Raw genomic sequence first — 18604 nt, forward strand, 5'->3', positions numbered from 1 at the left:
GTGCCTAATATTCCATGGCCTTGTCTTGGGGAGTAAAAGTGTATTCTTGGCTGAGCTCTATTCAAAGCACTAGATAATTTTAAGTGAAAACATACTCATCTGGGACGAAAGTGAAACAAACATATACATTCTGAAAAGTTCTAAGAAGACCAAATGTGAAATTTTCTTCTACTAAATACAGTAATTTGCAAGTTTTATGCAAAGGATATCAAATCAATACCATGAGATTAATTTCTGTTTTAATCATTAATACTGTAATTCCAAATCTGTAGCTTGGTGTCACAGCTGGGAATAGAGTTGAAAAAGAATGTGATATAACAGAAACACCAAGGAAATTTTTTTAAATTATGTTATCTGTAATGAGATTGGTATATCAAGCTGGCTTGTAAGAACAAGAGATGGATTTGAAAGAGTTTTAAAACAAGCCAAAATAAATTATATATCACATTGCAATAAAGGAGTTAACTTAATATGTTTCAAACCAGAAAAGCTTCATTTTGCTTTTGTGGCTGAACTCAGTTTCAAAATAAAGTTAGCTATTTATTTCCTCTTGGTTTTCTGGAAACAAGACAGTGAATAATATCACGGACCCGGTATTCTTGGTTGGCTATCTTGATTAGCCAGGTACATGGGCAAAATCTTGATTAGCTAAGTATGTGGGCAAATGGCTTTCAATCCAAATAAATGTGAGGTATTGCATTTTGGACAACCAAACCAAGGTAGGAAGCACAGTGAATAGGAGGACCCTGGAGCGTGGTGTGCAACAGAGTGACCTAGGAGACGAAGTGCATAGTTTGCTGAACACCGTGTCACAGGTAAATAGGGTGGTGAAGGTGGTCTCTGGCACCCAGGTTTTCAACAGTCAGGACACTGAATATAAAGGTTCAGATATTATATTGCCATTTTAAGACACTTCTAAAGCTGCACTTGGAGTATTATGTACAGATTTGGTCACCTTGTTATAAAAAATAAATTATTAAAACAGAAAATGTGCAGAAACCAGGAAGTTGCCTGAACCTGGTGACATGAGTTACAAGGAGAGGTAGCATAGACAAGGGCTTTATTCCCTGGAATACAGGAGACTGAGGTTTCTTCTGAAAGAAGTACATAAGGTCATGAGGGGCGTAGAAAAGGTGAAAGCACGTAGTCTTTCTTCCCAGGGAGGAGGTGCTTAAAAACAAGAGAAGGCATAAACTTGAGAGATTCGAAAAGATCATCAGTGGCAGCTTCTTCCCATAAAGGGTGGTGCATATTTGGACTGAATGCTAGAAATAGTAGTTGAGGTGGGCACATGAGCAATATTTGAAATACATGCAGAGGAGAGGCTGAGAGGACTATGCACCCAGCACAGGCTGATGGGACTAGCTCACTGGCAATGTCAGCGGGGACAAGCTGAGTAGAAGAGCCTATTTCCATGCAATATGACTCTAAGGCCAACAGGTGTACCGATCGTAGGTAAACCCAACAAAAATCCAATTTTCACATCTATTCACAAATTTGCATCCTTCACAAACAAGCAGCAAAACAGGCCCATCAGAGAACAATAAGCTAATATTTTCCATTGCCAAAACAGCTTCTCATATGCAGTTGCTTGTGTTACAAATGTATATCTGATCTGGCAAACATGTACTTTCAAATGTGGCCTTATTTCACACACATTAATAGTGCTGGTGTCTGAATAGCTTTACTTGCTCAGGAATTTGTTTCCTAATCCATCAAGTTATGCACCACCATTTAGAAAAATCATTGCCATTGAAATGCAATAACATCACAGTTCTTCGGGTTCTGTTGCTTTAAATTGGAGCACATAAATTACTTTCAACTGAGGAGCATTTCCATGAGGAGCAAAACAAAAAGGAAAATGCAATCGTTTTTTTTATTCAGTTGTCATGGTTTAATACTGTGCAGATTTTAACCTGAAACTGCCACCTATTGAAGTACTGCCACATTATGACAGGGCTTTCTTTAATTATATCAGAGAGCATGCAGTTATTCATGCTGACAATATACTATTTCCAGCTCAGAAGGGATAAAAAAAACATCAAACGATAGCCAGCACCATTAATATAGCAAATGGATCAATTTTTTGTCATCTATCTAGGTAGTGTACTATGCATTGCAAGTTTAGCATCTTCTCAGTGTTTCTTCTACCTTTAATGTTAAACAGAAACGTTGATCTATCAGGGTGTTAAGGCTTTAAAGAAGGAACATTGACTGCAGTGGTACAAAAGAAAATAGAGCAGATTATCTGCAATAATTTTACATATTACGATAGGGTGGAGAAGAGGGATAAGAGTATTAGGTCCTTTCCCCTTCAATCCTGTTGTAGTTATCACATTTGGTCACTCCTATATCTCAACGACATTGCCCTGTGCTATCTCTCAATTCCTTTCATTTCCAGAAATCTGTTTTGAATTAACTCAATGACTGAGCCCCCCAGTACCTTCCATGATAAAGAATTCCAAAAAAATTCACCAACTTCCAAGTGTAGTTCTCCTAAACAGCCAATCTTTATTCCAAGACAGTGACCTCTGGTTCCAAAGTCCAATGTGTTGTGCCTTCAGAGATGTTCTACACGCCTCTGTTTAAAAGGAAGGTTATTTGAGTTACTGTCGCCCTCCTGTCAGCTTGTACCAGTCTGGCCATTCCCCTCTGGCCTCTCTCAAGGCATTTTCACCCACAGAGATGCCGCTCATTGGATTTTTTGTTGTTGTTTTTTTGCACTGTTCTCTGTAAGCTCTATAGACGTTGTGCATGAAAACCCCAAGGGATCAGTTGTTTCTTAGATACTCAAACCACCTCATCTGACAGCAACAATCATTCCACGGGCAAAGTCACTTAGATTGCATTTCCTCACATTCTATATATTTGATCTGAACCACAACCGAACCTCTTGACCATGTCTGCATGCTTTTATGCATTGGGTTGCTGCCACATGGTTAGCTGATTAGATATTCACATTAACAACCAGGTGTATAGGTGACATACATCAAAGTTGCTGGTGAACGCAGCAGGCCAAGCAGCATCTATAGGAAGAGGCGCAGTCGACGTTTCAGGCCGAGACCCTTCGTCAGGACAGGTGTATAGGTGGGTTGAATTGAATTGAATTTAATTTATTTAGATCTTACATCCATCCCACAATGTGAGGGAGTAAAAATCTTTGCATTATGACTCCATCACAATGTACAGACATGAATTTAAAAGTCTAGTGGTTTGTAGAAAGAAGCTGTCCTGTAGCCTGTTGGCCCTGGCTTTAATGCTGTGGTACCATTTGCTAGACAGAAGCAGCTGAAACAGTTTATGGTTGGAGTGACTGGTTTCCCCGATGATCTTCCAGGCCTTCTTTACGCATCTGCTGCTGTAAGCATCCTCACTAGAGGGAAGTTCACATCCACTGATGCGCTGGCTGTCCGTACCACTCTCTGCAGTACCCAGCGATCGAGGTTGGTGCAGTTCCCGTATCAGGCAGTGATACAGCCAGTCAGGATGCTCTCAATGGTGCCCCTGTAGAAGGCCTTGAGGATCTGGGGGGCTCACGCCGAACTTCTTCAGTCACTTGAGATGGAAAAGACGCTGTTCTGCTTTTTTTTGCCACACAGCCGGTATGTAGCTAATAGTCTGGCCACTGAGTGTTCATACTGGAGCACTAAGAGCACGAAAATGAACAGTGTCTTGCTAAGCACTAACCAGGGTGCGGGTGTACATTCAGAACAAATGGTAATGCTGATAACGTTGTGAGCCTTTTCACTAAATTCAGAGCACAGGAAACCTGAGTTCTGTGGACTGGAACAAAATATCATCCAGTAACACAATCACTTCCTCATACCAGATAGGGTGCAAAAGTGATTTATTACAAGGATGGTACCAGGACTGCAGGACTTGGATTACAGGAAGTGGATAGGCTAGGACTCGTTTTCCCACAGTATCGGATGCTGACGAAAACCTGATAAAGGTTTATAAAATCATGAGAAGCATAGATGAGGTGAATGGTTAGTCTTTTTGCCAGGGTAGAGGAGTCTAAAACAGAAGGCATAGGTTTATAGAACATATGGAACAAGCCGTCACAGGGAGTGATAGAGATGAGCACGATTCTGACATTTATAGTACATTTGAACAAGTACATGGATAAGAAAGGTTTCGACTTCCCAACCTTTTTTATGCCATGAACCAACAAAATTAAGCAAGGGGTCCGTGGAAACCCCCAGTTTAGAGGGATACGGGCCAAATGCAGACAAATGGAACTGGCTCAGTTAGACAACTTGGTCATCATGATGATTTGGACTAAACAGCCTGTTTCCATATTGTTTCACTCGATCAATCTGTACCATGGTTATACTACCACAACATTGATATTCCCCTGAAGTACCCGGTTGTACACTGGCCGGAATGAATGAACTGCCAAAGACTAAGGACTGGTCTGATATATTTGCTCCCAATAATTTTCTGAACTGTTCACATCTAAAACTAAATGAGCTACATATCCTAGGGGTAAAATGGTAGTCACTGAATGAAGATCTGGCAGATAATGTCAGCTATCAGCATGACTGAATGACTAAGTATTTTTATTGTGTCTGTTCTGATTACGTGTTTATTTCAGTTAAGCAATTTTTTAAATTTAAGTATATAGATTTAAAATCTCAGTAAATAAATAAATATGATCAGCATAAACATTGTGAGTTAAAGGACCTGATCCTGTGCTGTAGGCCTCTCTGATTTGATATCTAGCTAAAAAGATCAAACCAAATTCAGACTTAAGGTCAGAGCTTTGAAACTAGCCTCCAATGGGAAACAGCCAATGACAGACCTTTGTAAATCTGGGATATGCATAAGGCCAGACTGGAGACATGCAGAGCTCAGAGAGAGTTGTAGGTTTGGAGAAGTTGGCAGGGACAGGAGCAGCAAGCAGATGGAAGGATCTGAGGGCATGGCTGAGCAGGATAAAGTTCCCGCAGCTATCGGTGTTTGTAAATTCTCAAAAAGATCTCCAGGATATGAACATTTCATGACTATCACATATTCAGTTTCAGTATCTGCCAAAGCTAAGCAAACAACTCTAACATTCATTATGGCAGCAAAAATTACATCAGATAAATTTTCAATTTGAAGATTAATTGATCTGTTTGAAAATAATAGTAACCGATGTCAATTCTTTTCTCCACTTTTGAAATATAACCTAAAGTGACACAGACATTTAGATCAAAATCAACGTAAGTATTTTGTATAAATCACACTCATTAAACACAATAGAGTGTGTGGGAGGATAAGTCACTAAGGTCTCATTAGTGTGATGATGGTTCATTAGAAGACATCATGTTTTTGATTGTGCAGTCCTCCAACACCTTATCTTACATATATTAATAAACTTAAAAAGGTCTTCAGTCAGTGGTTTTATGGCCCAATTATTATTTTCTGCCTGAATAAAGCAGATGTGGCGGGAGTTTGCCTTTGAAACAGAGTGTTGTGGGTCCAGTTGTCACTCCATAGTCTTGAGAACAAATTATCTCATCTGTTGTACCACGTAGCTCTGAGGGACTGCTGCACTGCCTGACTGCCTGAGATGCCTTCTTTAGGATGAGATTTACTTGCCTCCACATTTATCACTGGCTCGACAAAGCAGCTAGTTTAATCAAAGACTTCACCCAGCCCAAACGTTCTCTCTTCTCCCCTCGCCCATCGGGCTGAGTGCTTGTACCATCAAGCTCAAGGACAACTTCTCTCCTGCAGTTATAAAACTATTGAACAGTCCCCCAGTACAACAAGGTGGACTCTTGACCTCACAATCTACCTCATTGTGGTCTTACACCTTACTGTCTTGCCTGCACTGCACTTTCTATGGAACAGAAACACTATGCTGCATTCTGGTATTGTTTTCCCTTGTACAACTTCAACATATTGTTGTAATGAAATGGTCCGTATGGATGGCTTGCAACATAAATCCTTTCACTGTACCTCAGTACATGCGACCTTAATAAATAAATTTACCAGTCTACCAACATTAAATCAAGGATGCTATGGAAAGACAATTTCTATACTGTAAAACCCTCGAACAGACCTCTCATACGACAAAGATGAACTCTTGATCTCTCAAACTACAGTCCTGTGCAAAAGTCTTAGGTACACATATGTAGCTTTTGTACATCACTATATATGTCAACGTGGAGTGGGCAGCAAGTTTGTAAATCTGGTGGGAGCAAAGGATGTTGGGAGTGGTGATGGTGGCGCACTGCAGGAAGGGTGTGGGACAGGTAGCAGACAAGGAGTGCCAGGGGCAGCAGGCGGAGCGAGTGCAGACGTACCGTTTCCTGAGACACTAGACGAGGTCATTTGATCCCAAACAATTGGATTATTAATCATTATAGAATGTCTCTCTGGTGCTTCTCACTCCCTCCTCTTTCCCTTCCCATTTTCTCAACCATGATTTCCCACTCCCTGCCTCACTTCCTATTCCCAGTTCTCAATAGAGCACCACATCAGAATCAGGTTTATCATCACTCACATATGTCATGACTTTTTTTTGTGGCAGCAGTACAGTGCAATACAAAAACTATGCCAGTACTGTGACAGTGTCTCAGACACCCTGGTGTATGTACACGTGCCTGAGACTTTTGCACAGTGTCGTACTTCATGGCTAGTTTTGCAATGTTGGAAACACAGCAGGACGGCAAGTCCCCACAGACAGCACAGCACTGTACCTTCTCATAACCCTTGGTCCTTATTTGTCTGTCTGCACTGCACTTCCTACGTAACTGTAATGCTCTGTTCAATATTCAGTTATTGTTTTCCCCTTTGTACTCGCTCAATGTACTTGTGTTTCGGAATAATCAGCCTGAATGCTCATGTGATAAAAAAAACAATTACCAATGCCATTTGTGGGAACAGAATCTATTTAAATTGCTTGATGCATTTCTTGTAACACAGTCACATTGACACTTCAACAAGCATTGTTCCATTTCACTGTAAAAGGCTACCGGATATTGTGAAAGGTGTTACACACATCTCTTGTTCTGTTGCTTACCCCAAACCATAGCTCAATTTGTTGATACAGCCAGTGACATTTAATTGATCCATTTTAGAAAAAGCATTTGCAGTGTAGCTTGTTACTTTCTAGGAAACCAACTAGCACTTCACAGCCAATCGAACATTTCTAAAATGTTGTCCCTGTTAAGCTGTAAACACCATGCAACCAACTTGCTCAAAACAAGATCCAGTAAACTACACAGTGACTGGCAAGAGCAGTGGAAGTGACATCCGTACCACAAAACACCAGGCACTGAGAGTCTAAGCCCTCCCACATAAAGATTCTGGGGGTCACTCTTGACCAGAAATTCGATGGGACAAGCCACATAACCCACACTGCAGCATAGTGACACAGCTGATAGTGATGCTGCCTCACGACATTAGTGACCAGAATTTAATCCTGACTTCAGCTACGGATTACACGATGCTTACAAGTTTTCCCTGTATCATGTAGGCTTCCCTCGGGTGCTCCAGTCTTTTTCTCACATCCCAAAGATATGTGGATTGGAAGGTTACTCACCCACTGTAAATTACCCCCCAGTGTGTACTGTACATGAGTGGTGAAAACTGGGGAGGACTGATGAGAATGTGGGGAGAATTTGAAACAAATGGGACTAGTGCAGGATGTGTAAAGCGATAAAGACTCAGGGGGCTGAAGAGCCTGTTTGGGTGCTGAATCTGTCTATCAGACCACGACTAAATACATTGGTTATAACAGTAGGGCAGAGGCTGGGTAAACTGTAGTGTAGTTCCATCATGGCCACTAGCATCCTCAGCATCAAGGACATCTTCATTAGGCAATGCCTCAAAAAGGTGGCATCCATCATAAAGGACCCCCACCACCCAGGACATGTCCACTTCTCATTGCTACAGCTGAAAGACACACACTCATTTTAGCAACAGCTTCTTCCCTTCCACCATCACATTTCTAAATGGACAATGAACTCATCAGCACTTCCTCACTTTTTTTGGCTCTTTTTGCACTATTTATTTAATTTTTATATATATCATATCATAATTAATAATACCTTTTATGGTTCCAAGGTTGTCAAGCCAAGGAGTGGTAGTGGGGACAAGCTCCCACTACCTAAAAGTGCTCCTCACGGCAAGCGCCTCAAATAGCCTCTGACAACTCAGTCCAACTCCTGACCTCTCGTGTGGCTTAGCCTCTAAGCCCGGCGGAATTGTTTCTACTGACAGGAGAAGGGGCGAAGGCAGGTCCTGGCACCTTGAAACCAGTGCTTCGGGTAGATGGAGCTTGTCAGCCTGGGAAGGCAGTCCATCTAAGAGAGGGAAAACTCTGATTTCAAACCTCCGCTGCCTTGTGGCCACATCCACCCATGGGAAAGGCTTCGGGAGTAAACCCTGAGGACAAATCCGGAGCTGGAGTCCCGAAGGCTGTCCGACGTTGCCTTCAACCTTGCTCTAGCAACTCCTGCAACGACACCGGTGCCAAGCTGCATCGGCCCTTGCCCTTCCCTTGGACAACATCAGTATCGTGGAGGGGGAAGACTTGCTGCATGGGCAACTGCTGGTCTTCTATACAACCTTGCCTAGGCCTGTGCCCTGGAGAGTACAAGACTTTCCAGGCACAGATCCATGGTCTCGCGAGACTAATGGGTGCCACCACCACAATATCTTTTATGTATTGCTGTCACTAAACAACAAATTTCATGATATAGGACAGTGATAATAAACCTGATTCTGATTCTGAGAAGCACACTTCCTGACGCCCCAAAGGCTGTCCACCATCTACAAGGTCAGGACTAGGAAAATAATAGATATGAGGAAAAAGAGGGTGAGCAGGCGTAACTTTGGAGTATCAGAGGTTAAGGGAGCACTAAATTAAGCTGTATAGAATTCTGAAGTGCCTTTACAGAGTAAATAGAAAGGATTTATTTCACTGAATATAACTTTAAAATCATTAGTAGAAAAGTTGGGTGAGAAAGAAGCTTGTAACTTAAAGAGTAGCAAGGCTCTAGAACTCAATGTATGATAAGATGGTCGAGGAGGGAACCCTCAGCCTATTTAAACAGCACCTAGATGTGCACTCGGAGAATTATGACCTGCAGACCTATGGGCTACAAGGTGGAATTTGGATGCATAGTTTTTTTGTCAATGGGTGCAGACATAATGGATCAAACAACTTCCAGCTCTAACATAAATATTCAATGGCGCTATCAAGTGTCCCCGCTAGTGAAAGGCCAGTCCAACCTTTACAAAATAGTTTCCATGTGGAACATTATCAAATGACAAGAGGTCACTCCACGATTCTAGAGCTTAGTACCTAGGTACAGTATGTGACAATGTATCACTAAGGTGGAAGCATTTCACCTCAAAGAGGTCAGAGGCACACGGAGATGAAAAAGACTACAGAGATAGGGAGGGTTGAGTGTTAAAGTAATTTGAGACCATATTGTAATGTATCCTTGGGTTGACTTTCAACAGCGCTGGAGCAGTGATATATCCTACTTTTAAGAGAAGTTAGAAACTTCAGACAGTAGTTATAACTCAAACAAAAAGTTAGATCACACCTCGTAAACTGTGTATCCACTTGATAACTCTGACTTCTTTACTTATTTACTTAAATAGATACAAATACACACATGCAGTTTGAATACAACTCCCATGAATATAGCAGGCACGGTTGGATGATGTATGTCAGCATTTAATGGCTAAGTGACTATTGGACTAAATTTGTAGTTTTCTGGTGGGGAAGACACAGAGAGAATTTTTATGTAGTTGGTCATCTTTCAAGCTTTCATTTTTTACCTCCACTTCCAGACTTCTACTCTACATTACTCTGCTTAAGGTTCAGACTTGAGAGTGATGAATGACTTAATGTGATGCCTCAGGATCCAGGGCATTTATTAATAAAGCAGGGGAAATGATTAACATATAATCATTGGAAAGGTTCCAGGAAGTTTCACTTTCCTATTAGAGTCTACATAGACACACATACACTAACATACAGATACACAGAGTTATTATAACACATTTGTAACATGTACTTGAATAATACAACCCTTATACATTTTATAAAGATTGATAATAACATCAGCTTTATTGAGATAGTAAATAATAACAGTACACAAGTGATCTCTTTACTCAGTATATTCTTGACCTCATTCTTGAAATCAGTAAATTTAAAGATTGTTACTTCAACAGTGTTCTCGACCAACCCCCACCCCGAATAAGAAGCCTAATCCTAATGCCCTTAACATTGACAGCCCAGGTGTAAAGATGGCTGTGTTATCTGATCGCCTGATGTTTTTGGCTACTCTTGCCCTAAGCTGTTAACACCTGGAGCAGGAAGGGCACGCACTTGTTCCGAAACTGACACAATCACCCATCTTAACCAATTGTTAATGGGCATAATGCACAGTACCCAGATTTATTATTTCATGTCGTGGGAAGACTGGCACCCTAAATGCCGTCCACCATCTACAAGGTCAGGACAAGGAAAAGACTATTGGAATTCACGACTTTTGTGAAATAAATACCAGCAATAAAAATGACAAATTGTATTTGGTTGTTAGGTAACAGGCAGGATCATGTTACTTATTCAAGCTGTTCCAGAGCAGAGTCAGGTTTGCAAGCAGAATCAGGATAACACAGCAACACAAAGGAATAATGAAGAAACAGAACAGTTTCTCAATAATTTTCTTTTACCTTCTTTTCCTCATCTTGTACAACTGCGTCAATATATCGGGGCACGTAAGACTCTCGTTTTTGATCAATATGCTTCATGTTAATGTTTTCGTAATTAAGGGTACTCTCCCTAAAGCACAGGACAGGACAGAGACTTAGTTTAAGTTTGTACAGTTCACATTCCTCTCTATATATCTATTGAATTAGGAAGAATGTACATTACAAGATAGCCAGACATCCATGATAATACACCACATGAGACCTTATACCCTTCATTTTTCACCCTATATATTCCTCCATCATGAATTTATCATGTTTGCCTTAAATTCTTTAATCTTTTCACTTCAAGCTATTCTCATGTAGGAGTAGGCTCTACATATTCATTGGCCTCTGAGTAAATAAGTTTCTCCTGAATTTCCTATTGAATTTATGAATGAATATTATATAGTTATGGGTCCTGTGTTGTGCTTTCCTCTATTAATTAAACCATATTTATATCTCTCTATGAAACTGCTCCATAACTTAAATTTCTCTTTAGAAACGTAAAAAAAAGGATAAGGAGTAGGTATTTGGTCTTCTGAGCTAGCTCTGCCTTTCAGCAAGATACTGTTGATCTTATAACTCGACCCCATTTTCCTGCATATTCCCAACTCCCTTGATACTCTTAACATCCAGAAATCTAACAATGAACTCAAACCCTGCTCCCATATTTCTCTTTGTTAAGGAAGAATGTTTGCCTTTCAAATTTTTTATGAAAATGTAAATTCTCAGTTCTGATTTCACCTATTCCTTACACCTTCCCTATTATATTTGATTCATAACAGGGATGCCAGGACCAATAGTATCCAACAATGATATAACCAAGATTCTATAGAAGGCAAACATAACGTCTCTCATTGTTTAATATTATTACTGCCTGAGCTATCTTAAGTCCCAATATGTGGTATCACATTGAAGTGGTGTCACTTAATGACTTGTTATAGTTCCTTGTCACATGACCACATGGCTCTACAGAATCTGTCAAGACACTGACAAAGTGTCTCTTGTTACTGCTAACCCAATGTTTATTTTCTATCCTCGCTGAACTTATTCAAACATTTCTGTGCTCACTTTAACTGATAATGTATGTAACATAAAACCACATCTCGTGCACCAGCTCTCCTCGCTTGAGTGCTGTTTCTCTCTGAGGCATTAAGATTATGTTATATTCTTCTGATAATGCAGGCAGAACCCAGATTAAATCTGAAAGATGCTCTCTCTGGTTCTGCAGCTTTCCCTCAATATTGCATTGGAACGTCAGTCTGGACCATGATTTGGATATTGGGTCAGGTCATGGAGGTCACCAGCTCAGAACCTAGATGCACATAATAGTCTGTGTATATCAAAGAGATTAAAAGTTATAATGCTCCTATAACATAGCAGTGACTTAAGAACAGTCCCCTCATTGCTTCTAATAGCCACATTTTGCAATCTTTGTCCCCATAGGTGTTGACAGAGTGGGTTGGAACCATAATAGCGTTTTACAATAAGACTGCTGTAAGTAACAAATCAATCAACACTGAGTTTACATGAAGTACAAGGAAAACTATTTCAACTATATTCAGCACAAAAGTGACCCCTCATTATTAAAGGTAATCTGAGGAACTCAAGGACACAAAAGATGATTAAATGTTGGTAAGGTGTAACTCTTATTTTTTCCACCACTAATCACATCATGAGGATTTTTTTTGCCTCCTGGATCCCAAACACATTTTACAAGTGATGAGCTTGCCCTTCATTCGATCTGCTACAAGCACTGCAAACGTAAGTGAAGCAACAGTTACCCACTTTACCTCTCCGTCCATAACTTCCTCCAGACTGTCACTGCAGCTCAATATACTCTAAGCTCAAGGATCATCACCCTAAATTATGGCCTCCTGGATTCAGTAAAGGCATCAACCATTTCAGAAAACCTCCAGGCCCATTTTTTGCTTCTTTAATTGTCCCATTAGCCCACTTGGTATTTAACCTTGACTAACGTTGGCCCAATAGCTGATCTTCACTTCTGACCATTTCCATTTTCTCTGCATCTTAAAACTGATCATGTTGCTAACAATTTCCTAGTTCAAATGAAAGGTCATCAACCTGAAACTGTAACCCTGTTTCTCACTCAACAGAGGCTGCCTGACCTGCTGATCATTCCCCACGAATCATGTTTTTTTCTATTGATGAGACATTAATTATTTATCTTTATTCTTGCATGCAATTGACCTCAAGCAAATGTACCTACTGTATAAGTACAGCACTTTCGCCTCAATGTAAAGGATGGATTAAGATCATGCAATTAAGACATGTCTGAAATTGACACCAATAGAAATTAGGGATTAATATCTTTTTTTAACTAACATTTTCGGTGCCCATTTTAAACGTGAATGATTTAGGAGCTGGTGAATATATTAAAATGGAAATGTAGCATGAATGAATTAATTCCAGTTAAAAATGGAAATAATTCATTCATGCTACATTTCCATTTTAAATACAGGTAAATATATATATATAGGCACACATATACATACATACAGTGCCTATAAAGTTTATTCACCCCCTTGGAAGGTTTCATGTTTTATTGTTCTACAACATTGAATCACAGTGGAATTAATTTGGCTTTTCTTGACACTAATCAAAAGAAAAAGACTCTTTCATGTCAAAGTGAAAACAGATCTCTACAAAGTGATCTAAATTTATTACAAACATAAAATACAAAATAATTGAGTGCACAGGTATTCACTCACTTTAATATGACACATCAAATCATCACTGGTGCAGCCAATTGGTTTTAGAAGTTACATAATTGGTTAACTAGAGATCTGTTTTTGAAGATCTGTGTGCAGTCAAGGTGTTTCAATTGATTGTTGTAAAAATATATCTGTGTCTGTAAGGTCTAATTGCTTTTGAGACAGTATCCCGGCAAAAACTACACCATGAAGACAAAAGAAAACACAAAGCAATCTGCAAAAAGGTTATTGAAAGGCACAAATCAGGAGATAGATTCAAGAAAATTTCCAAGTCACTGAATATCCTTTGGAGTACAGTTAAGTCAATTATCAAGAAATGGAAAGAATATGACATAACAGTAAATCTGCCTCGAGCAGGCCGTCCTCAAAAACTGAGCAACTGCGCAAGAAGGGGACCAGTGAAGGAGGCCACCAAGAGACCTATGACAACTCTGGAGAAGTTACAAGCTTCAGTGGCTGGGATGGGAGAGTCTGCGCATACAACATTTGTTGCCCGGGTGCTTTAACAGTCACAGCATTACGGGACAGTACCAAAGAGAAAGCCACTGTTGAAAACATTTCACATGAGATCTTGGTTAGAGTTTGCCAGAAGGCATGTAGGAGACTCTGAAGTCAGCTGGAAGAAGGTTCTATGATCTGATGAAACCAAAATTGAGCTTTTTGGCCATCAGACTAAATACTATACTTGGCAAACTGTGACTTGGGAGAAGATTTGTTTTCCAGCAAGACAATGACCTCCAAAGCATAAAGCCAAAGCTACACAGGAATGGCTTAAAAACAAAGTTAATGTCCTGGAGTGGCCAAATCAGAGTCTAGATCTCAATCCAATTGAGAATTTGTGGCTGGACTTGAAAAGGGCTGTTCACTCACAATCCCCGTGGTATCCTCACTATCCCGCTGATAGAGACCTATCCACACAGACTCAAGGCTGTAATTGCTGCCAAAGATGCAAATACTAAATACTGACTTGAAGGGGGTGGGTAATTTTGCAATCAGTTATGTTGTGTTAAATAATTGTAATAAATTTAAACCGATTTGTAGACATTTGTTTTCATTTGACACGAAAGAGTCTTTTCTGTTGATCAGTGTCAAAAAAGCCAAATTAAATCCACAGTGTTTCAATGTTGTAAAATAATAAAGCATGAAAACTTCCAAGAGGGGTGAATACTTGTTATAGGCACTGTAGTTGTTATGAACATCCTGCATATTGAAACCCTCAATATGTGACATAAATTGTTTAATAGATACAGGATTAAAATTATACTTACTTCTGGATATCATAGCAGCCTGGTCCTGGTCCCAGCGGGATTTTAAAATCAATCCGTTTAGATGTCCTGTTTCCAAAATGAACTCCTTTATATTGGCGAGTAGGATATGACTCAATCTGAAATGAAAGATGAAGAAACATTGGATTAGATCAATCTTGTACTTAAATAAATTCCATAAACAAAAGATTCAGCATCTTAAAGGGCTCGTACTAATAGTTATTCCATAAGTCACTACATTACTGTAGATCCTCTGATCATTATCACCCCTGTGTTTTGTGCGACCTTGCTATGCACAAAGTGTCCATAGAACTATATTTGGTTGCAAGGGCATGACAATGGTAACATTTATCGGATTTCTTGAGGATTACTTCCAGAAACATACTGCAAATTATATTTGGATTCATGTGGGCTCCTGAAGAATCCAGCAGAGAGTTGGGCCATCTTTTGGGGATGAAAACATACAGGATCATCACAGTATCAAGTCAATTATCTACATAGCGGTATCTCTGATCTTACACTAGTGTTATGTTATCTGCAAGATGAAACCAATCTGGGAAATTGCTGCAGTATGTCCAGCTCTAACCATTGCCAGACAGGGTGAATGCATTGTGTCGTTTTTCCAGGATTGGGGAAATCAAGAGGTAGAGAGCATGGGTTTAGTTTGAGGGTGGGTGGGGGGGGGGAAACATTTAATAGGAAGTAGAGAGAGCATTTTTTTTTTAGAAACAAAGAATAGTATCCATGAGGAAAGAGCTGCTAGGGGAAGTGACTGAGGCAGAAATGGACAACATCTAAAAGACAGTTGGGGAGGTATATAAATTGAAAATGTTTGGAATGTTTTGGTCCAAACACTGGCAAATAGGACAAACTTGGAGGGGACACGGTGGTTGGCATGGCCCAGTTGGGCTGAAGGGTCTGTTTCCGTGCTGTACGTCTCTGTGGCTCGATGTGAACGCATCCGATTTATTCACTCCATTACCGGCAGCTTGACCCTCAAATCTAAAACTTTTCTCCCTCATCATCTCTAAACCTCTTTCTTCCTTTAAGACACTCCTTAAAACTCGCCTCACTTAAGTTTCCTGTCCTCATGTCTCTGTAAGGACTGAGCAAGATTTTTTCTTTGAAAGAATTTCCCTGAAGTGCCATGGGATATTTTTCCACTCAAAGGGTACTACACAGAAATAAGTTGTTGTTCCTGGTGCAATGTCAAACCAGCTCCATGTGACCTCAGCTTGAACTTACACACAACACTCTGTCTATACACTACATGGCGATATTTAACATTTTGAATACACACAAAGTGCTAGATGAACTCAGTAGGTCAGACAGCATGTGAAGGGAAATAGGCAATCAACATTTCAGGTCAACACCTTCATCTAAACTGTAAACAAAGAAGGAAGATTGCCAGTATAAGAAGGCGGAAGGAAGGGTGAAGCAAGAGCTGACAAGTGACAGGCGGATCGAATAGCTTGAGATAGATGAAATAATCTTGTACACATTATAGAGGTGCCTTAAATCATGAGGGGTATGTACAGGATGACTGGACAGTCTTTTTCCAGGGTAGGAGAACTAAAAAACAGAGACATTTGGATATATACATGGCTAGGAAAGGTTCAGAGAGATATGGGAGGCAATGGGACTAGCTTAGTGGACACCATGGTTGGTATGGACAAAGGGCCTGTTTCCATCTATCTGACTCTATAATTCTATGAAACAATTCCCGGTATTAACCATAGAATACTCCATTTCAAGCCTCTTGTCACTTCACCATAGGTAGCTACACGTCAGTTGACCAGGTCCCAAGAAGTTTAAGGAGTGTGTTTTCTGCTCCACAGTAGTGGAAATGGAGCTTGGCATCCTGATCCAAGCCCAATGCAACCGAATTACATGATTCGAGTTTGGGTACCGTTGGAAATATGTTCAGATAAAACATTGTGGTTTGGGTCAGATGGCCTAGTCCAGCATCTATGGAAATGAGTAAACAGTCGATGTTTCGGGCTGAGATCCTTCATCAGGACTGGAAAGGAAGGGAAGAAGTCAGAATCAGAAGGTGGGGGGAGGGGAGGAGGAAGAAATACAAGGTGGCAGGTGATAGGTGAAATCGGGAGAGGGGGCAAGAGTGAAGTAAAGAGCTGGGAAGTTGATTGCTAAAAGAGATAAGGGGCTAGAGAAGGGGCAATCTGATAGGAGAGGAGAGAAAATCATGTGAGAAAGGAAAGGGGGAGGAGCACCAGAGGGAGGTGATGGGCATGGAAGCAGGGGTGCGAGAGGGAAATGTGAATGGGGAATGGTGAAGGAGAGGAAGGGGACAATTAACAGAAGTTTGAGAAATCGATGTTCATGTCATCAGTTTGGAGGCTCCTGTCCTCTCCTATCAGATTTCCCCTTCTCCAGCCCTTTATCCCTTTCACCAATCAACTTCCCAGCTCTTTACTTCACCCCCTCCCCCCACCAGTTTACCCATCACCTGCTACCTTGTTCTTTTTCCTGCCCTCCCCCACTTCTTATTCTGACTTCTCGCCTTCCTTTCCAGTCCTGATAATGGGTCTCGGCCTGGAACATCGACTGTTTACTCTACTATATAGATGCTGCCTGGCCTGCTGAGTTCCTCTAGCATTTTGTGTGTGTTGCTTTGGGTTTCCAACATCTACAGAATTTCTCATGTTTATGGTATATCCAGTTTGCTATTTCTCTGTGAATTCCATGTATTCTAAATTCTGCACCATGTGGGACTTTGTCAAACGCCTTGCAAAAATCTCAGAAGATAATGTCCACCAGCTTTGTCAGCTTCTCAAAAAAAAAACTCAGACAAATTTGTGAGTCACAATTTCCCATCATGGATCAAAATATAACAGACAACCTCAGCTCACACATCTTGAACATTTGGATCACTTTTGAGGTCCATTTCTGCCACTGCTCCTGATTCTTTTAAGAACCATTCTGTTTTATTCCATAAGAGGAGGGATTATCTAAGTGCGGCTGGCTGGTTCACAGTATTAATTACAAATGAATCTTAAAGCCCATCCATCTGTTGCTCAGATTATTGATTATTGCACCAGAAACTGAATTATAAATAATACAAATTGACCACTACTTTGGCAACCTTCCTGTTACTCAGGTAAGAGCACCCCATTTATCACAGGATTAAAAGCCTGTTCGAAAAAACAAATATGGCAAAACATAATTAATGTTGTGCTCATAATCTTAAATCAACAGATTACTTTTTTCCTCAAAGTGCCACTTCAAGTCATCCAGGACAATGATTACTTATTTACCTGATAAAATATGGTTTCATTGGAGCAAGCTCAACTTGGCTCTGCAGGTCTCTGGGCGAATGCAGCAATATAATTTGGGAAAGAATTACTGAAGTTCACTCAGGCTGACAGCCAAATGGATGAGGAAGGTGGTTTGGACCTTTCCAAATAACCTTACAAATAAATAACTACAAAATAAGATGCAGAATTAAAGTACTCTCATGCTTTAATTTGTGTGTTAATGGACTGTTTTCTCTCTCAAAGGTAACGCATGCAACAGGATGAAAAGAAGGCAATACATCAAGGCCAAATCCATTCCAGTGAAAGGATATCAACAAAGAAACTGACTTTTCAACGACCTTTTAAATAAGCTTTCTAAACACACTCTGCTAACTGGAATCTATTATACTGTTGCACAGATATAGAAAAATCAATCCAGAGGAAAACAGCACTAATTTCTGTAAATAAAGGTTAAATGTGAATTTATGACCGACTGCTTTGTACTTCGACCCATCACTGTGATCTGGGACGTGAAATCATTGTGTCTTTAGATGCCTATCATGCCAAGGAACTACAGAACACAAGGCAACTCCTAGAGTCCTGACGAAGGGTCTCGGCCGATACGTCGACTGTAACTCTT

The 18604-nt window shown here is 40.3% G+C and overlaps 1 protein-coding gene and 1 long non-coding RNA gene across 10 annotated transcripts in view; one reads left to right on the forward strand and one right to left on the reverse strand.

The window, feature by feature from the left end:
• The window catches only part of stpg2 (sperm-tail PG-rich repeat containing 2), a 751871-nt gene that overhangs the window by 666211 nt on the left and 67056 nt on the right, over window positions 1-18604 (reverse strand). For all 9 annotated transcript variants that reach the window (XR_010017760.1, XR_010017759.1, XM_063046887.1 and 6 more), the window contains exons 5-6: window positions 14711-14826; window positions 10690-10798 (exon numbers count right to left, since the gene is read on the reverse strand). Coding sequence is in view for 7 of the 9 variants with exons in the window: in XM_063046887.1 (XP_062902957.1) it covers window positions 10690-10798; window positions 14711-14826 (225 nt within the window). In the remaining 2 variants the exon portion in view is untranslated. The remainder of the gene's footprint in view (window positions 1-10689; window positions 10799-14710; window positions 14827-18604) is intronic.
• LOC134345737 (uncharacterized) lies at window positions 10717-18427 on the forward strand. The gene is made up of 3 exons (XR_010017762.1): window positions 10717-10734; window positions 12154-12204; window positions 18229-18427. It is a non-coding gene; the product is annotated as an uncharacterized LOC134345737 (long non-coding RNA).

The sequence above is a fragment of the Mobula hypostoma genome, chromosome 4 (assembly GCF_963921235.1).
Source record: "Mobula hypostoma chromosome 4, sMobHyp1.1, whole genome shotgun sequence".
Classification (NCBI taxonomy): domain Eukaryota; kingdom Metazoa; phylum Chordata; class Chondrichthyes; order Myliobatiformes; family Myliobatidae; genus Mobula; species Mobula hypostoma.